The following is a 27,460-nucleotide window of genomic DNA, read 5'->3' as shown; positions in this document are numbered from 1 at the left end:
TTATATTAAATAGTTTATTCACTTTTATACAGCAGAAAGAACATTTAGCTTTAAAAGCAATACAGCGAAAAAATATTTATTAAACATATACGTACATATGCATACTTTATTCAAAATATATTTGATCATTAGGTTGTAGAAATAAGGTATAAAAGAACAGAGAAGGCACAACTATACAGAGTAAATGATAGTCTTATTGCATTTGATCTTAAAGCCCCTCAATCCTGAATTGCTCAAGCATTACTACAGCTTGTCTGAAATTTACTCACAGTGATAAACATATATCCAGTTGTCACTTGTAGTAAGTAGTACCAGTATATGGAATTGGAGCTGCAGTAATAGTAGTGTTGGTACACTGTAAGGCAAACTCTTACATTATTACCGGTTTGTGTGTTTACCAGCATCTCAAACTGGTGGAATGTCAAAAAACCTGCTTAACAGAATGAAACGCTTCTAGGCAAATTTAACATCCCTGTAATCATTTTGGAAGATTCAAGGTTTTCTTAATAGTTAGCTAGTCAAATAAATATATTTAACAACATAGAAAAATCATGCCTAAAACATACATCTTAAAACAGAGAAGACAGCAGCCAGGACCAATACATAATAACGATTACAGTGTTTTAAGTATGGAAGTGAACAGCTCCATAGTGTATTACTTTTAGGTCTGAAATAAATGGTATATAACTGCTTTCTGTTTTAAAAGACATAATAATCCACAGCCAAGATCTATAAGTATTAAAATAAGCATCAAAATCCAGCAATGAACAAAAAGAGAATTCACTTTCAGCTGAAAACAGAAACTTCTGGACCCAGTTATATCAGCAGGTCTTAATTAAGCGGGTCTGCTTCAACGGTCAGGACTGATTTTAGAGCAAAACTACTGCAACAACCAATTTCCGTTTGGACTGAGAGTTTTGTATGTTTGGACAAATTTAAAAGACTTGGAACCCTGGATGTTTTCTAAAACTCTCCATCTAAAAACAGATGTTAGTGGTTCACATTAGGTTTGTACCCTGTATAAAAGCAATCCACTCCCAGGGCTGGAAATGAAAGAACGATTTTGACCAACTGGTCATATAACCTCTATACACAATTGTGGTATTCTGGTACGCAGACAACTGAAAGTACCAGGAAGACCCCGTCAGGGAAAAAGAGACAACTAACACTATTATTGGACAAAAACTGCAATTAAACCTCGTGAGGTCATATGAAATTGACCAAGGCTTTATGGTCTTAGTCTTATGGTACAGGATTTCATAAACAGCCATGTAAAACTAATATGTAACAACACTTGCTAAGCACAACCAGTTTTATCTCAGAAGCATAAGGACATATAGGACAAACAAAGACATTTTATTGCTACATTCTCCTCTAATATGACAGACTAAAATCTGACATGGTCTAAAATTCGAAGCCGGGTCCAATGGTCTCCAAAAACACTATTTTGGAGAAGTATCATCAGCTGACCAGAAAAAATGTTTCAATTAACTCATTCTAAAAGTCCATCTGTCAGCCATTGAAGAAGCAATTATTATAACATTAAATCTGAGGTTAAGACAATTCCAGCAAAAATCCTTCATTTGTCACCATTCAATCAAGTCAAAAAGTGCTTAAGTTTAAAAATACAGCAGATATTTTTCTATGAGTAACAAAACCAGAGCAAAATATATCTATAGGCTGCCCTGGATGCCCTGTCTTAATCAAATAATTTTACCTTTATCTGTCTGATTAAACAGGAGCTCAACCTAAAGAATCTGAAAGGCAACCTGGTTATGCATTCAATGGGGTAGAATTGATGCAAAGGTAGGTGTGCCAACAACAGATGGAAGAAAATCTTTCTGGAATGTATGGTTCCTCAGAAGCTCATTATTTGTCAAAGACATGGGCAGATATTCACCCTCCACCATATAAAATCATAATTAAAGAACTTGCCGCCCACCCTAACACTTGAAGATAAGGGTTGACAGAATGTTGGGTTTTTCTTCCATGACACGCACCAGCAGATTATCGATGTATTCTTCCAGCTCACCGATTTTTTCATCTTTCTTGGATAGCTCAACTTGCTGCTTCACTACCAGTGTGATCAGCTCGTCCTGAGTAAGCTGGGTGTAGGGACCACTGTCAACAGCCTGGAGGTAACAAAATAGAAGGACAGATTGTAGCATGGTGAGGATAAAAAAAAAAAAAATCTCTCAGTCCACTTACCATATAGAAGCACTTTGTAGTTATACAATTACTGACTGTAGTCCTTCTGTTTCTCTGCATGCTTTGTTAGCCCCCTTTCATGCTGTTCTTCAATGGTCAGGACTCCTACAGGACCACTACAGAGTAGGTATTATTTGGGTGGTGGATCATTCTCAGCACTGCAGTGACACTGACATGGTGGTGGTGTGTTAGTGTGTGTTGTGCTGGTATGAGTGGATAAGACACAGCAGCACTGATGGAGTTTTTAAACACCTCACTGTCACTGCTGGACTGAGAATAGTCCACCAACCAAAATTATCCAGCCAACAGCACCCCATGGACAGTGTCCTGTGACCACTTACGAAGGTCTAGAAGATGACCAACTCAAACAGCAGCAATAGATGAGCGATCGTCTCTGACTTTACATCTACAAGATGAACCAACTAGGTAGGAGTGTCTAATTGAGTGGACAGTGAGTGGACACGGTATTTAAAATCCACTCATACCAGCACAACACACACTAACACACCACCACCATGTCAGTGTCACTGCAGTGCTGAGAATGATCCACCACCTAAATAATACCCGTTCTGTGGTGGTCCTGTGGGGGTCCTGACCATTGAAGAACAGGGTGAAAGCAAGCTAAAAATGTATGTAGAGAAACAGATGCACTACAGTCAGTAATTGTAGAACTACAAAGTGCTCCTATATGGTAAGTGAAATGGACAGTGAGTGTAGAAACCAGGAGGTGGTTTTAATGTTATGGCTGATCGTGTATACTACACTATAAATTCTAAAAAAAGAAAACAATAAAAAACAATTGCAATTCTTGATACATTTTCCAATGAACACTTGCAAAACTTGTTTGACTAATGGACACACCTTTGATTTCTCTGCCACTTCTCTGATTGTTGGAGTCTTGAAATCGTTTCCCATGTAAATGCCACCGGGGGACAGGCTGTCAATGAGACTCAAAGGTTTCACTGGGTGTGGTCTGTGGAGAAACAGAGAAACATAGTTCTTGTTGAAAAACATTTTGCAGATGAATATATGAAAGCCGTACAAGTTAAACCTTTAAACATTTCAGCATGAATTGGAACTAACAATTTTACCAGAGCTAAAATATACACATACAAGGAAGACACAAAAATACAAGAAATTAGTTAGTTCTTCCACCAGTAAAGTAACAATTATAAAACTATTAATAAGAACACCAAAAGCACCCCAGATTCAAACACACCATGCCTGTTAAAATCATAATTATTATGTTAACACAGGATCCAGGAATGCATAGGTGGTTGTCTATTAAAAGACCCATTAAAATTTGAGTTCTAGATAACCCAACATGATTTTGATTACCAGCTAATCTATATAGAGCAATAGCAAAGGTTACAGCCAGTATCATGAATACAAAAAGCCTAGCCCTGGAGCAAATAGCGATCCAAGACCAGGCTAAATGTATGTCCCAGAAAACTACTTAAGTCTAAAAAAGATTAGGTGAGTGTTGCTTTGTTATGAACAAATTCCTCTGAGCCAGCAGTGAACCTAAAGCCGACTATCCAAAGGACAGGAAACGGATAAGGAGAGCTGCAATGCAGAAACAAGAAAGCCAAGTGAGGTCCCAGAGTTAGTCGAAGTTGCCTTTTAATGGCAGAGTGGCATTGGGGAAGCGGGGGTTTGTAGGTTCTCACCTGCGTGCACTCAATACCCCATTTTCTCTGCTACTTTGTGAGGTTGTTGACTGAGTCTCAGAGGGTGGTACTCTGGCATAGAGCATGCTTCTGCCTCCAGAGACGCTCTCAGACGGCTCTGATAATGCACCACCAACACTTGTAACAGTTAATTCAACATCATCGTCTAGTTTGCTCAAATTATTAGGAAGCTGAGGTGCTAGCTTTCTTCTTTGTGAGTATACTTTCTGGGATGAGGAACTTATCCCAGAGTTCTGGGTTTGTGGGTTTGTTTTAGTTTCATCTTTGGATGCTTTATATTCAAATGATTGACTTTTGTCTCCTTTTAGTGGAGGGAATATGTCTGTTCCATTCTTAGATGCAGTTGATCCAAATGCCTTATCAAAGTCAACTGTGGTTAATTTCTGATCTTCAGGCATCTTTGCTTTCGTTGGGCCGGGACTAAACAGGTCATCCTGAAACAAGTTTTGCTGTGGTAAAGAGGTAGTTGCCCATGGATCATGAGAGCCAGTTGTCCAAGGATCTTTAGATCCCACAGCCCACGGATCCTGAGACAATAGTTTATCATTTGGGAAGGGGTCATTTTCAATCATTTTTTTCTTAGTAGAATTATTCACATCTGCAACTGGCTCTTTAGCAACTGTAATTGTTTTGGTAGTATTCAAAGATGAAGGCTTTGTTTCCTCGAAGTCTGCTTTCTCCCACAAGCTCTTTGTTTTTGTTAAATCCTCAATTTGCTTCTTGACCAGAGCAGAAGGATCTTGAGAGCCTATTGACCAAGAATCTTGAGAAAATAGTATATCATTTGGAAAGGGGTCATCTTCAATCCGTTTTGTCTTGAGAGAATCATTCACATCTGCAACTGGCTCTTTAGCAACTGTAATTGCTTTGGTAATATTTGAAGATGAAGGCTTTGTGTCCTTAAAGTCTTTATCCTCCCACAAGCTTTTTGTTTTTGTAAAATCCTCAATTTGCTTCTTGATAAGAGCAGAAGGATCTTGAGAGCCTATTGACCAAGAATCTTGAGAAAATAGTTTATCATTTGGGAAGGGGTCATCTTCAATCCGTTTTTTCTCTGGTGATTTATTCACATCTGCAACTGGCTCTTTAGCAACTGTAATTGTTTTGGTGTTATTTAAAGTTGAAGGCTTTGTTTCCTCGAAGTCTGCTTTCTCCCACAAGCTCTTTGTTTTTGCAAAATCCTCAATTTGCTTCTTGACTTGAGCAGAAGGATCTTGAGAGCCTGTTGCCCAAGAATCTCGAGACAATAGCATATCATTTGGAAAGGGGTCATCTTCAATCTGTTTTGTCTTGAGAGAATTATTCACATCTGCAACTGGCTCTTTAGCAACTGTAACTGTTTTGGTAGTATTCAAAGATGAAGGCTTTGTTTCCTTAAAGTCTTTATCCTCCCACAAGCTTTTTGTTTTTGCAAAATCCTCAATTTGCTTCTTGACAAGAGCAAAAGGATCTTGAGAGCCTGTTGCCCAAGAATCTTGAGCAAATAGTTTATCATTTGGGAAGGGGTCATCTTTAATCAGTTTTTTCTCCTCTGGTGATTTATTCACATCTGCAACTGGCTCTTTAGCAACTGTAACTGTTTTGGTAATATTTGAAGTCGAAGGCTTTATTTCATCAAAGTCTTTATCCTCCCACAAGCTCTTTGTTTTTGCAAAATCCTCAATTTGCTTCTCGACTAGAGCAGAAGGATCCTGAGAGACCGTTGCCCAAGGATCTTGAGAGAACAGTTTATCATTTGTAATCAGATTTTTCTCTGGTGATTTATTCACATCTGCGATTGGCTCTTTAGCAACTGTAATGGTTTTGGAGTTATTTAAAGTTGAAGGCTTTGTTTCCTCGAAGTCTGCTTTCTCCCAAAAGCTCTTTGTTTTAGTAAAATCATTTTGTTTCTCGACTGGAGCAGCACTGGTGGAATTTAATGTGATTGGTTGATCCTGTTTAACTGATTCTTTTTTTATTAGCCTGGGTTGGACCGTTGGTAACTCTACAGCTTCATCATTAGAATTTCCATCCACTGGTGAAGATGATAAAATATTTTTCATACTTCTGGCTGCTGGTATTGGCTTTTCTTTCTTCTCATCAAGGGTTTGGCTAACTGTGTCAGAAGCAAAGTCCAAAATATTCTTTTCACTTATTTGAGATTGTTGATGACTCCGCTCCCTCTGTGTAGGAACACTGGCCAAATTTCTGTCCAAGTGTTCTTTGGATTGATTAAGAGTGTTGTCCTGACTGGGCTTTAAGACTCTCTTTTCACTCGCTTGAGGTATTAGATTAGATTTCAATGCTGAGTAATTGCTGTCATGAGGAGTATCTACAGCATGTGATGGTTCTGGAATATTCCCTGACTCAGAACCAACCTCAAATGATCGCTCTAATGCTCTTAATATTACTGGTTTGGTTGGGACTTGAGGTTGTATAGGCTCCCTTCTCCAGGATGAGGCAAAAGATGCCTCCTGATTTGCTGTTTGATCCTGGTCAAGGCTTGATGAAACACTTTCCTTTAAAACTGCAGGTTTATTCGGGGTGGATTCAACTGAGTCATCTGCACTTCCTTCTTCGTTAAGGCGAAATTTGCCATCCCTCTTTTTCTGGTTCACTTCTGCTATGATATGTTCCCACCGAGCATCACTTTTTACCCCATGCCTTTTCTTGGGAAAGAGAGCATCATAATCAGGAAGAGGAATAGATGGCTTTTGCTCAGAGGTTGGTGAATGCACTTGTAGGCTGGTAGTCCCCTCATCATCTGAGAGGTTTTCCGTGCCGTCGTGTGAAAAGGTTATTTGGGGTTTAGGAGGTGCCATGGAAGAGTGGAGGTTAGAAAACATATCTGAAGTCTTGCTAGGGGAAGATGGTATTGGGGAGGAAGCGGAAGCAAACACAGTGTTGTGGATGTCTGAGTGGACAGGGGAGTCAGGGAGACTGGGATTATTGGTTTCAGACTCCGAAACAGGAGTCAATCTGCCAAGGAGCAAGAACACAAACAAGAAATAAAGTCTTAGTCTCCTAAACAAATTATATCCTAACTGTGCTGTTTTAAAAATTTAACCAATAAGCACAATAAAATAATTAATAGATCATACCATTTACTACATGTGAGTGTTCCTGCGCTTCCTAACATCCTGTCCACACTAATACAGACATTTTCCTTTACACTCAAAACACTTTCAAACATCTGGTTATGTAGAGTATTTAGCTATATATGAACCTCTAGGTTTGCTAAATGCAGCACATCCTGGCATCTCTACCTACAGGTGTATACACGTAACGATCACCCAATGCATTAAAACCACCCGCCTAACGTGGTCAAACCAGCTCTGACTGACCAAGACATCTAAAGATGTTCTGTGGTATCTGGAACAAGGACATTAAACAGCAGGAGAAAACTGGATTAGTCAGACCAGTCGACCTTCTTCCAGTTTTCTGATGTCCAGTTCTGATTCCTGCAAGCCCACTGTAGGTGCTTTTGACAGTGGACAGAAGTTAGAATGGACACTTTGACTGTCTTGCTACTACTCTGCTCCATAAACAAAAAGGTTTGATGCATCATCTTATCAGCAGTATTAAAATCTTCTGCAGTTTCAGCCACGGTAGCTCTTCTGTTGTTCTCTAGCATCAGCGAGTCCTGGGCGCCCAACAACCTGTCGCTGGTTTGTGTTTTTTTTCCTCCTTGAACCACTGTCCACAATTGACTGTGAGCACTCCAAGCCGTATGGCCATAACTTTTTGGCCCTTATATAAGTCACTCAGGTTTTTAAGTCTAATCATATTGACTACATTCAACACATGTACTATTATCAGCCTAATATTTAATACATCTCTGACTGTGATAAGCACAATTGTTATGAATTAGGCATTGTACCTAATTGGCGGTGGTTTTAATGTTTTGGAACTGTAATGTACAGTACACAATGGAGATATGGACATATACTAGTGATGGAAAAACCCAATACCAGATTTGGATCTATGGTTGAGATTTATGCAGAACTGCGTAACTGCAGAACTACAGTAATGTCTTAAAACCGTCTTTCACTGTTATACATTCTGTTAAAAGTATTCAGTAATGATTACTGTATCATATACATTTGACGAGGAACATTAACAAAATAAATGCATTAATAACATAATAGCATAAGTAAAAACTCAAAATTCCAACCTAACAACACCACAATATAAAATAGTTGTTGTTGGAAAACAAACATGCATCAAGTAATACCTATAAAACCGTTCCATTAAAACCAAAAACAACCTTAGTTCACTTAAAAACACCAGTTTACTCACCAACACTCCATGTGGAAAGTGTTAAGCTTAGACAAAACAAGCACAATGTGAGCAAATCTCAATCACACCTTGTCTGGTAGTCACAGTTTGTGTCTGAGTCACGTTACCCATCTATAACCTGTTCTTCTCCATACCAAAGCACCTCAGCTAACACACTAACCAATCAGAGCAGAGTGTTTCTACCAATCTGGCCAAGTAGGCAGGGCCCAGGCTAGATAAGGACAACATTCCTTCAGCTTGTTCTTAACACCAGTGTGCAGCTAAAGCTTTCCCAAAATGTCTGTTTCCTCCTGTACAATAAGCTAAAGAGGAATCTTGATCCTGAGGACACGGTTTCATAGTCATGGAAAAACATTCATCTGTGGCTGGTTGGTTACAATGTTGACAAATGCCTACGTTTATTTAGGTACACATTTTACACGTAGCAAATTTAGCAATTGCTAGAACTGGTTTGCAAGACTGGTAAATAGTTTGGTAAAATAGTGAAGACAACCAGAAAAAAGGAATCACATGAATAGTCAAAAGAAGAACATAACAAATACATCTGGTGTGTGTGTCCTTACCATTGTATGTAAACCTTTGACCTTAACTGTAATATGATTAAAAACGGCGGTTTGCTGATATAGTTATGTGTTCTGTCAGGGTTCGATTCAGGGGTTTATTTAAGTACAGTTCGACAGCTTTGAACTCACCTGGGTTTGACTGCAGAAACCTTGGCTGTACGTGCAGGAAAGCTGCTGATGGGCGGTGTTGGGGTAAAGCTGGTTCCCTTTTCTTTCCATGGCTCGTCTGGGCTCTCATTCAGTGACAGATTGGTGTTTTCCGGGCTGAGAGAAATTTCCTCAAAGGGGTTTGAGGAGGCAGGTATATCCAGATGTTTGGGACTCTCCACAGCTGGAGGACTTGGCTCGTCTTTCTTCTTTCCAAAGCCGAAAAGATTGGTGAGTCTTTCAGTGACTCGGGACTCCTCCTGTCGTTTTAGTTCTTCTGCTTTTCTTGCTTCTTCTTCACGCTTCTTTCTTAGCTGCTCTTCCTCGTGGAACTTCCTCTGCAGTTCCTCCTTTATTTTTTTCTCCTCGTCCTCCAGCTTTCTTGGTCTTTCTTCTTGCTCTTGTTGCTTCTTTCTTTCCTGGTCGTCCTGAAGCTCCTGCCTTCTGACGTCCTCTTGAGGACGTAAAGATCTCTCCACCGGTTCAGGTTTGTAACTGGGAATACCGAAGCCCATGAAAGAGTCGACGGAGCTGGTTGATGCATTGCGTCCATGGTTGTTTCTCAGGTCTTCTACGGAACCCTTAGCAGAGTCATTAAGACTTAGGGAGGAACCGGAATTGGGATCTTGCTCCTTGGAGTAAACATGATTGCCGTTGATACACACATTGTTTGGGTCGGGCGTGCTCTGTTTGTTGCGATTCAGCAGAGAGAATGGACCCAGGGACACTTTACTGTCGGTGCTACCGTTACGCTTGTGGCCCAGAAATTTGAACTTGCTTTTGCCTAAGAGAGAAAAATATGTGTAAATGAATCTTTTTAAAATCTGAAAAATTTAAAATATGGCACTTTTACAAAAAAAAAAAAAAACATTGATTAAACTGAGTAGATACAATAACATTCAAACATAAACATATATATCCTTTTTTCTCCTAATTTAGCATCACCAATTAGTCTGCCACTGTTGCTGCTGCTGGGGACCCCGATCATGTCCGAGGAGAATATATTTGCCTGACACACCGACCCCTTTTTATTAACCCGCACTTCAGTGAGGCCAGTCTCACGCTTGGAGAGTCACACACTGATCTCCACGTTCCTCCACTTCTGTACAGGTGCCTTGGCCTACTAACCAGGGTCCTTATACAGTGTCAAATAATTAGTCCAATCTTTTTTTACCCACCCAGGAAACTACCAGCCAATTTTGTCTGCTGCAGGCACTGCACCACCTGGGCACCTAAATATATATTTTTATTTTTGACCCCATAACCTTCACAGCACAGGAGTCAATCATGTTTGTTTTTTAATTATCTGAAGCCCTGGAGGACGTGCCTATAATATGACGTACAGATGGCTTGTAAACACCAAGAAGTCCTGCCAAGACCTACAGGGGTTGGACAAAATAACTGAAACACCTGGTTTTAGACCACAATAATTTATTAGTATGGTGTAGGGCCTCCTTTTGCGGCCAATACAGCGTCAATTCGTCTTGGAAATGACATATACAAGTCCTGCACAGTGGTCAGAGGGATTTTAAGCCATTCTTCTTGCAGGATAGTGGCCAGGTCACTACGTGATGCTGGTGGAGGAAAACGTTTCCTGACTCGCTTCTCCAAAACACCCCAAAGTGGCTCAATAATATTTAGATCTGGTGACTGTGCAGGCCATGGGAGATGTTCAACTTCACTTTCATGTTCATCAAACCAATCTTTCACCAGTCTTGCTGTGTGTATTGGTGCATTGTCATCCTGATACACGGCACCGCCATTGGATGCACATGGTCCTCCAGAATGGTTCGGTAGACCTTGGCAGTGACGCGCTCATCTAGCACAAGTATTGGGCCAAGGGAATGCCATGATATGGCAGCCCAAACCATCACTGATCCACCCCCATGCTTCACTCTGGGCATGCAACAGTCTGGGTGGTACGCTTCTTTGGGGCTTCTCCACACCGTAACTCTCCCGGATGTGGGGAAAACAGTAAAGGTGGACTCATCAGAGAACAATACATGTTTCACATTGTCCACAGCCCAAGATTTGCGCTCCTTGCACCATTGAAACCGACGTTTGGCATCGGCACGAGTGACCAAAGGTTTGGCTATAGCAGCCCGGCCGTGTATATCGACCCTGTGGAGCTCACGACGGACAGTTCTGGTGGAAACAGGAGAGTTGAGGTGCACATTTAATTCTGCCGTGATTTGGGCAGCCGTGGTTTTATGTTTTTTGGATACAATCCGGGTTAGCACCCGAACATCCCTTTCAGACAGCTTCCTCTTGCGTCCACAGTTAATCCTGTTGGATGTGGTTTGTCCTTCTTGGTGGTATGCTGACATTACTCTGGATACCGTGGTTCTTGATACATCACAAAGACTTGCTGTCTTGGTCACAGATGCGCCAGCAAGACGTGCACCAACAATTTGTCCTCTTTTGAACTCTGGTATGTCACCCATAATGTTGTGTGCATTGCAATATTTTGAGCAAAACTGTGCTCTTACCCTGCTAATTGAACCTTCACACTCTGCTCTTACTGGTGCAATGTGCAATTAATGAAGATTGGCCACCAGACTGGTCCAATTTAGCCATGAAACCTCCCACACTAAAATGACAGGTGTTTCAGTTATTTTGTCCAACCCCTGTATATGACCTCCTAATTATTTAGCCACACCCATCATAAATAACATAAAATTAATAACATGATTCTAACTTGTGTTTGGGTGGCGCAACGGTAAATCACGGTAGCCCATTAACTCTGGGATTCAGGATTTAAATCCCCACCGGTGCTATCGGCCATTTGGGCATCTACATACAGACATGATCAGCCATGTCTGGGGGGAGTGAGACCCCAGTTTGAGTCTCAGCGGTGCCATTGGCTAGGTCAGTCACTTAACTGATCGTGTCTGAGGGAGGGAAGCCTAAATGGGAATTTGCCTCCTTGCTTCTGAAAAAGCAACTCTTACACCACGAGTGGTGCAGAAACACAGGAGAATGTGGTCAGTGGACGGTGTTATTTTGTATTAATCTGTACAGCAAAGTAAAGGTTTGGCTTTTACCTTCAGCAGACTCTTCGTTAAGGCCTGAGGTTCGGCTGCTGCTCAGCGTGCTGTTCTTCTCCGGCAGCGTCCCCAGCGTGTTCATGGACTGGGATATTCCCTTGTTCAGATTAGTCTTCGATCCAAACAGAGACTTGAACTTTGAGGACTTCTTGTTTCTCAGAGAGCCCGGGTTATCATCTTCTTCCCCTTCGCTGTCTGTCAGGACCTGGTTAACCGAGGCTGGTACGACGGCAGAAGCCGAGTCGACGTCCTTTTTCTTGCCCCGGACTTTGTCTTTGATTTTGGAGAGGCGAGAACGAGGCTTGTCCTGCAGGGAGAGGTCGAACATGCTGGCTGTCATGCTGTTTCTCGTGAACTGGATGTCCAGGAGAACCTCGCCTCGGTCCTTATCAGTTTTACCACCCTTATCCACCAGCTTGTACCAACTGAAAATAAAAAAAAAGGGGTCGGATTAAATTTAAATACCAACAACTGACATTTAATTTCACAGGAACAGCAACTAAAAACCTATTTATTTTTACATGGTTTACTTTTCTAAACATTATTTAACTTATATAACATCTGAGTAAACAAGTCTATTACTTTTGTCTGAGAGAAGGTGTGTACACTATAAGACCAAAAGTATGTGGACACCTGACCATAAGCTTTTAGGACAACCTGTGTCTGTGAGAATTTGAGCCTTTTTAGTCAAAAAGTATTTGTAAGATGAAACAATGATCTTGGACAAGAAGGTCGTTATTCCAATTCATTCCAATGTGGTTAACTGGAGTTGAGACATAGCTCTGAGTCACTGGACCTCAATTTGCACACAAAACAAATTATTATTTTCTACACATCGTTTAGAAATTGGTGTGGCTGAAACACGTATACCTGATTAGAATTGGTGTCAACGTACCTTTGGTTATATAGCGTGAAGTGCATTGCAATAAATCAATAATAATAAAATATAAAAAAAATAAAAAAAATAACAATAGAATAATAACAAATAAAACAATAATAATAAAAAAAGAAAACAATAATGATTAAAATAAAACAAAAATAAAAAAATACAAAATAAAATAATAATAAAAAATAAAAAAAAAAACAATAATAATGAAAAATAAAACAATAATAAAAAAAAAACAATAATAATAAAACAATTATAAAAAAATAAAAACAATAACAAAAAAAAAAACAATAAAAAAAAAAAACAATAATAATAAAACAATTATAAAAACAATAAAAAATTAAAACAATAATAAAAAAATAAAACAGTAATAATAAACCAAAGAGAAACACAAACTGATAACGGAAGGAATATTTACACCCTATTTTAATTCTGATTGCAATTTCTAATGTCTACATAAAGAAATAAATGTTATTTTTATAATTAATTGCAGCAATGTTCTTCTCTGGAAGACATTGGTTGAAATAAAACTCTGATACAGCACATGGGTTGTACAGAAAAGATGTAGCAGGCAAATCTAACAAATCTCATACCCTAAAAGTCCACTGACTAATTAGATGAAAGAAAATTATAAGTTCCGGCTTTATCAGCACTTGCTTTCTGCCCACTGTGTAGGAATTGGTCTGTATTCAGCACACTGAGCAGATAAGAGTGATGTGCAAAGCTGATCCCAAACAGAACAGAAAGCCTTTATCCACCCCCACACAGATGTGAGGATGATGATGCTGCACTTTAATCAGGGGGTGATGCTGAGAAGTGACAGAGACGCTGACAAACCGCATGGTGGCTCGAACACACAGTCTGAATTATCTAGACACACAGGGAGGGATGGAGCAGTATCAGGTTACAGAAAACTGGCTCCCACTTCACCGAGAGTGACGTTTCCAGAGGGTGTAGTTTTTTTCCTACCTCTGAAGCACAGATGTAAATGAACCCAGGGCCTCTTTTTAAACCCACAGGACATTTTTAAAACTGTTGATGTTTTGATAAGGTACAGAAAAGTGGAATTTAAAACAGAGCAGTGACATTTTATGCCTATACAAATAAGTTTTTTGTACATGTAGGTCTTGGCAGTTTTAAAAGTACTTTTTTAATGTTTTTTTTTTTCTAATGTTCAATATTTTGAGCCTGGCTGATTGAGAAACAAACTTAAAAACAATTTTAGAAAATAAAAATAATCTATATAGATTGTATATAATTGTATAATAATTAATATTAATAATATTATTAATTATTCTATGCTCCTAAATTGTTGTGTGTATTTTTTATGTCTATTTTAGACAGTAATCATTTAGTCGCAGGAGAATAAGTTTCAAAATTAATGAATTACATTATTAAAATAATAAAAAATCAGAAAATGAGGCGCACAGATGGCGCAGCGGGATAATCCACTAGCACACCAGCCCAGAGATTCTGAGTTCCCGGATTTGAATCTCAGCTCTGCTACCGGTCGGCTGGGCACCCTCTAGCAGGCACAATTGGCATCCAGTCTGCTGGGTGGGAAAGACCAGACTAAGGGGTGGGGTTATTAACGCTGTGTGAGGACCTTGATTGCCCAGGGCGCCTGTACAGAAAGTGGAGGAGCACAGAGATTGGGGCGTGGCTCTCGCAAATCCATCGAATTATGGGTGAATAAGAAGGGACTGGTGGACGGCGCACATGTCGGAGAGAGTGTGCGTCAGGAGAATATACATTCTACTTGACTCCGTCGGGTCCCCAGCAGCGGATTGGCTACGCTAAATCAGTCACTAACAAGTATGTATATGAAGACTAGTTGAAATATGTCTCACACTGACCTACAATCTACAGAATCAGCCCTCTAATAATAGTTACCCTAGTGTTACCCTACTGGCCTGTTCGAAAGTATTTATTTTCCTAATGCAGAGAATAGTCTTCTTAAATAATTATATATTCTCAATACAAAGAATTAAAGTTTGGTTTTGATACTGCCACAGAGAAATCAATATGTGTAAACAGTCTTTGTGAACAATATCTGTTTCTGAGATAACCCAGAAAGCAAAAGAATTTAAAACTCAGTTTTAACAGAGACTTCATTGTTTAGATTTAGATAACACAGTTTCCTCTAAGATTAACTGGAAAAAGTTCAGACATGACAAAATCTGCTCTGCTAATATAGAAAAGCAATTTAGTTTGGTAAAATGGTTGATAAAAAAATGGATTGTACTTTTTGGCATCTCTGTTTTACACTGGTACACCGCTACTGTTTCTAAACTGGTAGAGAGTATCCTCAAATTTTACTGGTACTCATATGAATAAGTACCAATAACAACCAAAGTAACACAGCAGATCTGTTCATCTGCAAGATCTTTCTAGTTTATTTTTGAGGGAACAACAATTTTAGCTAAAGAAACCCCCCCCCCCCCCCCAAACCCCCCCCCCCCGCCCCTTAACACTTCAAGCAACATTTTCACAGTGCCAGCAGGGAGAGCTAAACAGAGCAGTGAAGGTCAGATGAGTGTTATGTTCCACAGTCATAAAAGCATCAGTGCATGACACATTGTAGTCAGTGGAAACAAACCACACTGGTCCCCTGAGGATCTGTTCCTCCTCCTTTTCTGGGAGTGAAGGCCAAAGATCTAAATCATGATTTAATGAAGCGTACATTCACCCACAGACAGCACTGATCCTCCCTAAGTGATATCAGATACAGTCTCACGCAAAAGTGTGGACATACCGGACATAGTTCTTAGTTTGTGAGAAATATATATCTCCTTTACAGGAAACAAACACATATTTCCCCCCACAATTAATAAATTCTTATTTAATAAATTCTTATTTAGCATCACATACACTAATAAAAACTGCAATACAAACTTCTGCTCTCTCTAATCTACTTCAGGTGCATTACAAAACTACACTAATTTTAAACAAATGTTGATTGTTCGACTTCAGAACTTCAAAACAGGTTAGTTCTGTAATCCCTAATCCAACAGGAGAAACTGAGACCCAAGAACCAAAATTTCTTTGAAAAAGGCACCAGGAAATGAGAGTTGGCATTTCTGCCTTCTGGTCCCAGGTCTGTCTGGGGAGGTTAGAAAAACAGACCATTATTACCAGGGTCTTATCTGCCCACTACAACTAAGAAAAGACAGTCAAGCCCCCATGTAAGGAAATGGAGTGTGTACTAAATATGACACTGCTTCTTTAGTCTGAGGCCAAAGTACAGACATACCTTACACTTTAACCAAAAAGTGTTTTTTTTTTTTTTTTCAACTCAACACCTTTAATTGAAATAAAATACAAGATCTAAGAATATTTATTAATAAGAAAATTAGAAAACATGCTATTAACAACTGCATCTCTATTCTTTTTTTTTTCTATTTGATTAATGCATTTTCTCCCAATGTAGCGTAGTCAGATTGTTTTCCGCTGCTGGTGGATCCCTGATTGCATCCCTGATTGCAGTCAAAGTGGGTATATTGCTCCTCATGGCTCCTACCGACCCTCGCGCAGCCCTTAGCGAAACCTTTTTTCACCTATGCACTCTGCACAGGCGACTCTCTATCTTCTAATCAGTCTCCTTACACATTTAAAGACCCCACCCACATAGTCCGGACATCCCGCCATAGCAGAAATGTGCCTGCTGCAGGCACTGCCAATTATGCCCACTAGATGTCAGTTACGAGATTTTTTGCTAAATTTGCACTAAATAGTGCGTTAAATCAGAAGCACTGGGATAATTTTTTTAGGGCAATTGTTGGTGTGTGAGTCGATCTAGGCATGTCTTTTGTGGCCTCTGTTTTGGCCTATCTCTGTCTCACTTTCATAGACAAACACAAAGCAGACATTACAGCTTTCTCTGCCTGTCTCTTGGTATCCTCTGTCTCGGCCCGTCTCTGTCTCTCTTTTATAGACACATACACAGCAGATACAGCTTCTTTTTTTTTACTGATTTCATTTTTTTTGGAACATCAGAGCTGCATAAGTAATCCTGGCCAACATCACTTCAATAAGGTCAACTAAATATAACTTTATGTTTTGATTTGTTTGATTTATTTTTAAGTTCTTGGAAAGTCTTTTAAGAATTTCACCCAAATATTAATCAACAGAATTTTGGCATCTAAAGGTGTTCATCTTGTTTTGAAGTTTAAGCCTTCTTAAACCCTAGTCTTAAATGTGAACAGGAACTATGTCTTTATATAGTTACTGCATGTAGGTGTGACCTCCATTTAAATCCAGCAGATCCATGTTTACAAAGAAAAACCTCAATGTCTTCTTGAATGACAAACCGGTCCATCCGGTCACGCCAGCTATTTTATTATTATTGTGAAGAATAGTGACCACAGATTTCACAATGAGGGTGTGATACAATATTTGGCAATGTATTTAGCAATTACAACTGACATGTAACTATGTACAGAGTGACTCAAGCTCTATTTAAAGCAAGCCAGGATTAGAAATCTAAAAATAATACAAAGCTTAACTTCATTTAAAAAATACTAATACTAAATACTATATAAGTATACTTTTAGGTAGAAAGTAACTTTACCCTTACAAGCTTTCTAGTTGTAGTATACTTAACAAAGAGACAAAAATGAAGGTTAAGTAATAAGTAAAAAGAAGTATACAGAGTATAGGAGGTTTTACTATATACTCCACATACCACTGATTGTCATTAAATACTTTTAGTTTGTAACTTCTGTGAATGTTATTGCATGAAGCTCACAGAAGAACATTTAGTAACATTAGTTTTGTTAATCTGCTCCACAGTGGCAGGTAAAACACCTTAATTATGGGTGTAATGGCACTGTGCCGAATTTAAACTCACAGCTCAGTCTTAGAATTAATAAATTAACAAAATTTCCAGTTAGTAATGCTGAGCTGAGTTGTAAATACAGCATTATTTTAACAGAGAAAAGTTGCGTATTGCACCTTTACACCATTAAAACAGCTTATGTGAAATAATTCATTTCTTTATATACTTTAGGGTCCTCAAAAATTCCAAAACAGTCTAAAAACAATGCTATACATTTTTTACGGTCATTCCTTAAACCTAGCTAGCTAGTTATTTGCTAGGAAAATGTTAAAGCAAATTTTTTAATGTCAAAGCAAATTTTTTAAAGTAATTTGCCTAGACATTTTGTTTAAACTTTAATTAACAATGTTATTATACAACCATCAATTTATTTATTAAAAACAGAACTGGCTAAATCATTAGCATCTAGGTGGCTAGCTAACTGCTAATAAACTGCCATGTCAGTTACTAAAATCCTGTTCTTTATTAACTGTGTTCAAATATACAATGACAAACTTTTGTTTATTACCAACAGGCTTAAGACACATTTTCTAAAGCTAAGAGTTTCAGGTCCAACACCAGCGTCTATTCATTTGTAAATTAGCTGTGGTGTGTCCACTTACCTCACAGGCTAGGCTAAAATGTACTGAATGGAGAAATGCAAATCAAATGTTTTGGTAACAAATACCAATGAATGTAAGAAAAACCCGACATCTGAGAGTAAATTTAACATCGTCTATTTAAAGTAAGAGGAACAAACTCTGAATAAAGTACAGGCGAAGCACAATTTAATAAATATGATGTTTAATAATGTGATTATTTAATGTAATGTACTAGAGTGAGTGCAGCAGTGTTGTTGGGATTTTTCAATACTGTTTTAAACTTACTGGTGGAGTAAGTACAGTTTTATTTATTTTATTTGTGTGGATTTTAACCCCATCTTTGAGTTGTGTCCAGTCAGTGATACGGCTAGTTAGTGATGAGTAGAAATACTCCTGGTGTATTGTACAAAACTAATAATTAATTAAAAAACTAATTATTGGGGAAAAATAACCAACAAAAGTAATTATAAAACACTGATATGTATGTGGTTTAGAATTAATGTTTTCTAAACCCAAGCTGAGAGAGAAAGGATGATGCTGAAAGCAAAGTGGGTCAGCATCTGATGCTGCCATATCAACATTACACAGACAAGGGACCGTAACCCAACACCAACAAGTGCCAGGATGAAAGAGAAGCAGAATTTAATACGCCGTGCGGAAGAGTGAACTGAACTATGAACTGTGTAATAATGACCAACACCTTAATGATAATGCATGACAGTGAGTAAGATAACTTCAACCAGATGATAAGACTTGTGATAAGTCCTGAAGTACAGCACAATAAATGAAGTCACTGATGAAAGTGATACCATCACGTCAAGGTTTTACCCACAATACAGGTAGCTTTTTTAAAATGCCATTATGTATTGAGCACAACTGAACTCAAGTCATTTAATGATACAGGATGTTTTGCAATTACATAATTAATACTAGAGTACTAGGATCCACTTAGATATTCTGTAAGTGGAAAAACATGAACATACATTCTGGATTTTGACATTTAAAACAAGCTTTTCTACAAGCTTGACATTTCACGCCCAACAGCTACACCCAAACCGTCAGGATAATTAAACACGCAATACAATTTGACCAAGTCCAATGCTATTTTTAAAACCAGGCTGAACACAGAGCAGTGGTAGCTTAGTGATTAGGGCTGTGGGCTATCAATGCGAAGATTGCTGGCTCTGCCGAGCAGTCACTGTTGGGCCCTTGAGCAAGCCCTTAAACCTAGAGGTGCCATATAATAGCTGACCCTGCACTTTTCAGATATAGAATTTCACTGTATGTGTATACAAATAATGCCACTCTATCAACCAAACATGGAATAAACCTGAAGCTCAGGAACATCTAAACCAAAAAAAAAACATGACACCACAATGCAAATAGAAGGAAACGCCTTAACTTCTCTGTTTGCATACAAGGGCACAGTGTGAGACCATGAGCACAGACTGAGCATGCTTTATTAACAAACCTAACTTCCCTATGTTAAGAGGAAGTAGGATCTGACTTTCATTCAGTCGTTTAACAACGTCAGGTACTGTTTTGGTCTTGATCCGACAATTAAACCTTATTTACACTCCTGAGTGGAATCTAAGGCATCTGGAACATTTAGGAGGGTGTAGCAGGTTTCAGATTCAAAATGTTTAGTTAAAACATTGAACATCTTGGCTTTGTACTGTTGTACTTTGTACTTTTTTTTTGGAATACAGGACAAATAGACCAAAATATTACAACCCCAAATCAGAAAACGTTGGGACAGCATGCAAATAATAAAAAACACAAAGTTTCTTGTATTTACTTTTCTGCATTAATGCTGCCATAACAGAAGTGTAAATGACCTTAGCCAAGGGCACTGGCACTAACAGTCTGGATGGTCCTTTTTGTCTTTCCAAAAAAAACACCTGGAATGCTGATTCATCTGACCACAATACACGTTTCCACAATGTGATGGTCCATCCTAGATGCCTCCAAGCCCAGAGAAGTCGACGCCACTTCTGGACATGGTTAACATAAGGCTTCTTTTTTGAACAGTAAAGTTTTAAGTGGCATTTGTGCACGTAACTCTGTATTGTAGTGCTTAACAAAGGGTTTGCCAAAGTAATCCCTCACCCATGTGGTTATATCAGCTATTGTTGAGTGGCGGTTCTTGATGCAGTGCCGTCTGAGGGATCGAAGATCACAGGCCATCAGCCTAAGCTTGTGCTCTTGGCCTTTACGCACTGAAATTCCTCCCGATTTCTTGAATCGTTTAATGATATTATGCACTGTAGAGGGAGAAGTATGCAAATCCCTTCCAATCTTTCTTTGAGGTTTTCTCACATATTTGTTGACAAACTGGAGATCCTCTGATCATCTTTGCTCATCAAAGACTTTTGTACCAAACCATGATTACAATCACCTGTTAACATCACCTGTTTGAAATCACATCATTATTTAGTTTTTTCCACCTCATTACTAGCCCTAAATTGCCCCCGTCCCAACTTTTTTTAGAATGTGTTGCAGGCCTGAAATGCAAGAATGGAGGTATATTAACAAATGAAATGAAGTTGAGCAACAAAACATGAAATATCTCAGGTTCAAACTGTCTGCAATCAAATAAAAGTCAAAGTAAATGTAAGGAACACTGCATTTTTAATTTTTTATTAATTTTTATTAATGCATTTTCTCCCCTTTTTCTTATTTTTTTAATGTGTCCAATTGCCCGATTGCATCATTCTTCCTCTCCACCAATGCCGATCCCTGCTCTGATTGAGGAGAATGAAGCTAACCCATGCCCCCCTTCGACACATGGGCAGCAGCCGTTTGCATCTTATCACCTACACTTTGACGAGTGCAGTGCAGCTCAGCACTGTGTATGGAGAGACACACCCTGAGAGCACTCTTTTCTCATCTCTGTGGAGGCGCCATCAATCAGCCAGCAGAGGTCGTAATTGCATTAGTTTTGAGAGAGAGACCCTATCCGGCTTAATCCCACCCATATCTGAACAACAGGCCAATCGTTGTTCATGTGGCTGCCGGCAGGCAGAGCTGAAATCACTGCATTTTTATTTTATTTACATTTTCCATACTGTCCCAACTTTTTCTGATTTGGGGTTGTAGATAAACTGGGTTTGTATACTATAAAGCCAAAACATGACTCATTTATTTTTTCCAAAACACAAGCAACCTAAATTTTAAGATAAACAAAGGGAAACAGTCAGGGTTGCCCATCATTTAATAGCAGAATAGACTGTGTAATGCAGACCAAGTTGTTATTATTATTATTTCTTCCATCTTAAGGAAAAAACTTAAAGAAAACTGGTCCAGTGGCATCATAGTATTTGTATCAATCATGAGTAAACTCAACTGCCAAACCTCAGTCAGAATTTGCTAATAATAATAGGGTAACTTAATACAGACAATATACCATAATTGGTCCAGTTTTTGGGGGGGGTATTTTGTCATTATTATTTCAGAAATTATATGTATTCTTTTTATTCCAACTGTTTTCGTGTATACATAAAGCAAATGATAACAGCTTTCTGTTTAAATTCAAGTAAATACATTTATATATGTTTTTAAAATTGTCCATAGCCCATTCATTAACTTTCTAGGGATATAATTAATTAAGAACTGTAAAAACGACAAAAAAAGGGAAAACCAGGTGTTTCTGGATTATTTTCCAGCATGTGTGTATTTACTCTGACCTTGGTACACTCATAGCCTCCAGTTTCATGTGCAAACAGATGATGTCACAGCCACAGTATTTATTCATGAAACATGCAGGCCATTGTATTGACTTTTCTTCCTCTGTATCTCGAAACTCAAATAATCCTTGGTGCTGGAGGTAAATGATTAAGCAATCTCATTAGGCTAATGTTAATGTAACAAAAACATCGGTCACGTTTTGCTAGTTGTCACATGAAAGTTAACCACCCAAAGACAGCAGTGTGTGTGAGACACTGGATAAAGTCAACAAGGCTAAGAAATAACACAGAGGAATTGTGACCAAGCCTAGAAAAGTATCTAAAAATGTACAACACTGTGTACAACATGTACAGAAATGTACAATCATACACTGCAAGCTAAACTATCCTCCTAAAATAACCCATTTATTGTGTTGAACTGGGTGTGACCCTGCAGTCCACACAGTTAAACAGAGAAGTTATAATGTGACATTTTCCCTGAATAACAACCAAGACAAAAATACCAGTCTTTACCCTGAGACATTTAATCCTCTGGGCTCAAGTTCATTTAAGATGGACTGAAAACTGCACAGTGGAAATGTGTCACAGTGTGGGGTGTGTTAATACCAATGGAATGGGTTGTTCAAAAGCACCACTAGTGCTGAGAAGTGCATTACTTATTTTATCAGGACAATGCCAAGCTTCATTATTTTGCACATATTACAACAGTAAGGTTTTATAGTATGAGTGCAGGTGCTAGACTGGCCTGCCTGTAGTCAAGACCTATCAGACTTAAAAAACAAGTCACATTATAAAACAGAATATATGACAATGAAAAGCCTGGACATCTGAACAGACTGTTTTATGTTTTAAGTATTGGGGGGGGGGGGGGGGGGTAATACTTTCACATCTACAACAATTGGACATCAGTTCCAAAACACACACACAATGTTGTTGCAATTAAGAAGCATAAGAAAACAATTTAAAAATAGAGGTAAAGAGCAGGTTTTATTATATTTTGTATTAATTTTTAACTGGTTTCAATTGTATTTCAGTGTTTTTTATAATATATTTGTGTTATTTCCAGTGTATAAGTGTCAAAAACAACCCCAGTATTTTACATTATATGCAGTTCCACGGGACCATGGAACGTATTAACAGGTTTCCCATATACTTATGGGAAAAAATACCTTAAAACTCAACACCTTTAAAACTCAATGCCAGTCTCAGAACCAACTGACGTTGAGTTTCAAGTTTTCACTGTACTTTATGTCAAGTGGCCGACTCTTTTTTCCAAAAAGCCTCACAATTGTGACATAACGCAATGCAATTCCAATCATTCCAATCAATCCGTTACCTTAAATCAATAGGCTGACACTGATCGTTGGTTAGTTAGTTCAAACTTTAAATGTTTTGTCTTTGTACTGTTTTCAATTGAGCACCAGTCAAAAATAATTTGTCTAGTAAATAATAATAAGATACCAGTTATCTTCTTTTTTTTAATATATACAGTGTATCACAAAAGTGAGTACACCCCTCACATTTCTGCAAATATTTTATTATATCTTTTCATGGGACAACACTATAGAAATAAAACTTGGATATAACTTAGAGTAGTCAGTGTACAACTTGTATAGCAGTGTAGATTTACTGTCTTCTGAAAATAACTCAACACACAGCCATTAATGTCTAAATGGCTGGCAACATAAGTGAGTACACCCCACAGTGAACATGTCCAAATTGTGCCCAAAGTGTCAATATTTTGTGTGACCACCATTATTATCCAGCACTGCCTTAACCCTCCTGGGCATGGAATTCACCAGAGCTGCACAGGTTGCTACTGGAATCCTCTTCCACTCCTCCATGATGACATCCCGGAGCTGGTGGATGTTAGACACCTTGAACTCCTCCACCTTCCACTTGAGGATGCGCCACAGGTGCTCAATTGGGTTTAGTCCATCACCTTTACCTTCAGCTTCCTCAGCAAGGCAGTTGTCATCTTGGAGGTTGTGTTTGGGGTCATTATCCTGTTGGAAAACTGCCATGAGGCCCAGTTTTCGAAGGGAGGGGATCATGCTCTATGTTTCAGAATGTCACAGTACATGTTGGAATTCATGTTTCCCTCAATGAACTGCAGCTCCCCAGTGCCAGCAACACTCATGCAGCCCAAGACCATGATGCTACCACCACCATGCTTGACTGTAGGCAAGATACAGTTGTCTTGGTACTTCTCACCAGGGCGCCGCCACACATGCTGGACACCATCTGAGCCAAACAAGTTTATCTTGGTCTCGTCAGACCACAGGGCATTCCAGTAATCCATGTTCTTGGACTGCTTGTCTTCAGCAAACTGTTTGCGGGCTTTCTTGTGCGTCAGCTTCCTTCTGGGATGACGACCATGCAGACCGAGTTGATGCAGTGTGCGGCGTATGGTCTGAGCACTGACAGGCTGACCTCCCACGTCTTCAACCTCTGCAGCAATGCTGGCAGCACTCATGTGTCTATTTTTTAAAGCCAACCTCTGGATATGACGCCGAACACGTGGACTCAACTTCTTTGGTCGACCCTGGCGAAGCCTGTTCCGAGTGGAACCTGTCCTGGAAAACCGCTGTATGACCTTGGCCACCATGCTGTAGCTCAGTTTCAGGGTGTTAGCAATCTTCTTATAGCCCAGGCCATCTTTGTGGAGAGCAACAATTCTATTTCTCACATCCTCAGAGAGTTCTTTGCCATGAGGTGCCATGTTGAATATCCAGTGGCCAGTATGAGAGAATTGTACCCAAAACACCAAATTTAACAGCCCTGCTCCTCATTTACACCTGGGACCTTGACACATGACACCAGGGAGGGACAACGACACATTTGGGCACAATTTGGACATGTTCACTGTGGGGTGTACTCACTTATGTTGCCAGCTATTTAGACATTAATGGCTGTGTGTTGAGTTATTTTCAGAAGACAGTAAATCTACACTGCTATACAAGCTGTACACTGACTACTCTAAGTTATATCCAAGTTTCATGTCTATAGTGTTGTCCCATGAAAAGATATAATGAAATATTTGCAGAAATGTGAGGGGTGTACTCACTTTTGTGATACACTGTATATTTTACCTCTCGTCATGTTATTCTGTTCATGTTACTGTTTACATTACTTCCATGTTATGCTGTTTTTATATTTGTAACAAAGTCTGTGACGTGTTTAATAATTTAATGGGTTTATGGTTTATGATTTACTCTAACCAATGACGGTTGGTTTATTTTTTAAGAAAGCATAATTATGTACCAGATCCTCAGAAACGTAAAAATACTAAAATGTTATTAAAGCTGAAATACAATTTTAAGTTCACAAATCAATACTAATGGTCTTTACAGGTTATAGAATATACAAATGTTAACAGACCGAAATGCAGTTTTAATTAGTATTTCGAAACAAGTAGATGTTGTGGTAATTAAATCATTCCCCATGACTAACAGAGTTACTGGTTCACCATAATGTGTCTACATATCAACCAGGCTTAAGTCAGGCTCACACTGTAAGTTATATCATTTTGTTCCATGAATGTTTGCATTTAATTTGTGTGTTTGCACCTGATCATCTTTTAATTTGGATTAAAACCAGGACATTTTATTATATATATATTTCACAGTCATACATGAGGCAGGAGTCTAAATACTTTTTGCCATATTAGCTGTCAGGGGATGAATTGGAGTCTAACACTGAACTTCACAACCTAACACCCTTAATTCCTACAATGAGATGCTACCGCTACCCTTTTCCAGTAGGGATAATGTTACCTGACCTGGCCCAGTTAGATTTCACCACACATTCAGCTTAGAATTCAGTCTAGAAAGTTCAGCATTATCAGACCACATGTTTTTGTCACTTTAATTTTTAGATGCTACATGAAGAATGCAGTCTTTATTGCTGCCCTCCAGTCGGGACTGAATATTTTCTGCTCCGTCAGGCCAAAGGAATTCAGCCTAACTTAGAGATAGTTACATTCTTTAACACAGTGTTCTTTTCTCCCTGTATGAGAAAGAGAAGTGATGATGCTAATAAACCTATTAAAGAAAAATATCAAGCTAGTAAGTGCATACAAAACAAGGAAAGTTTTAGATTTACTAGAGCTAAGAAATTGGGCCTACAATGACCTGTATTGTATTTTAAGAATGGTACGGATACACTAGACATTGAATAATATATTAGTTAACAGGTGTATCAAGATGATTTTTTGGAAACATTTGCATCAGCCAGTTACAAGTGTAATGAACTAAAGAATAAATTTTTTCATGTGCAGCAGTAATTGGTGATATGAAGCTTGCTTGACTGTGGAAGTGTCAGCCACATTCCAACAGCTTTTAAAACATGATAAACCTGTTTTTGGTGGTTCTCTCTTTGTATAGGACCATTTAATAAAATGACACTCAAAAACAAGCTAACACTTTGAGGCCCTTGATCACTAACAAAGAATCAGAGGATCATCACCCAAAAGTTAAATGACTTAAATGAATTAAGTATTATAGCACCTAATGACGGTCGGTTTATTTTTTAAAGAAAGCATAATTAAGTACCAGACCCTTAGAAATGCTACTACCAAAGTATGTTACCACAGCAAAAGGACTCTGGACCTACAGGGACCTGTACTGTATTTTAAAGAATGATACAGATACAATAGCTGTTGATAAATATCAGTTAACAGGTGTATCAAGATAATTTTTAAAAACATTTGCATCAGCCAGTTACAAATGTAATAAACTAAAGAATAAATTATTTCATGTGCAGCAGTAATTGGTGATATGAAGCTTGCTTGACAATGGACAGTGTCAGTCATATTCCGGCAGGTTTTAAAACATGATAAACTTGTTTTGGTGGTTCTTTCTTTGTATATGACTATTTAATAAAATGTCACTCAAAAACAAGCTGACACTTTGGGCCCTTGATCACTAACAAAGAATCAGAGGATCATCACCCAAAAGTTAAATGACTTTATAAAGTATAAAACTTTGTATAAAGCCCAACTGACCAATTATGACCAGTTGTAAAAATTACAAGACATCTAAGAGACTTACTCTGTTTTTTTCCTGGCCTGGTCCTCATGCAGATCCACCAGGTTGATCACGGCCTGACCCAGTAGTTTATCCAGACCTCCCAGTGCGCGGTGCATTACAATGACGTACAGCTTGCAGCGATCAGCATTGCTCCGGTGGAAGAGCGGTAGGTCGAAGCTGGCCTCCTCCTTCCACACCGGGGCAACACTCTTCTCCGCCACCGATGTGGAGAACTTGTCCTTGGCCACCTGGATGACAGCGAACGCGTCGTTGGTGCCATTTTTGCCCTTAACCCGCAGGTTGCGCGCCTGAAGCACCGTCACCTGTACGCTTGTCGGGTACCACTGCTGGCTCTGCTCGGATAGAGACATACTCCACAGGTTTCTAAATCCCTAATACACCTAAATTACATAGTACGTTCCAAATAATCTGGCTTGAAGTTGAAAACAACTTCTTTGTCACCGTTTGCGTTGTGTTAACTCATCTAATCCAGCCGGCAGGTCTTG

The 27,460-nt window shown here is 38.9% G+C and overlaps 1 protein-coding gene across 1 annotated transcript; it reads right to left on the bottom strand.

Moving 5' to 3' along the window:
- On the bottom strand, positions 1–27,460 carry rab11fip1a (RAB11 family interacting protein 1 (class I) a). The gene is made up of 5 exons (XM_062999303.1): positions 26,976–27,460; positions 11,932–12,359; positions 8,870–9,671; positions 3,070–3,181; positions 1–2,132 (listed from the first exon to the last, which is right to left on the bottom strand). The coding sequence occupies exons 1-5, from the start codon at positions 27,323–27,325 to the stop codon at positions 1,944–1,946; spliced, it is 1,881 nt and encodes a 626-aa protein (XP_062855373.1). The 5' UTR covers positions 27,326–27,460; the 3' UTR covers positions 1–1,943.

Source organism: Trichomycterus rosablanca, chromosome 7, assembly GCF_030014385.1.
Source record: "Trichomycterus rosablanca isolate fTriRos1 chromosome 7, fTriRos1.hap1, whole genome shotgun sequence".
NCBI lineage: Eukaryota > Metazoa > Chordata > Actinopteri > Siluriformes > Trichomycteridae > Trichomycterus > Trichomycterus rosablanca.
The sequence above is the reverse complement of the archived record's forward strand: the minus strand, read 5'-3'. Positions and strand labels throughout refer to the sequence as shown.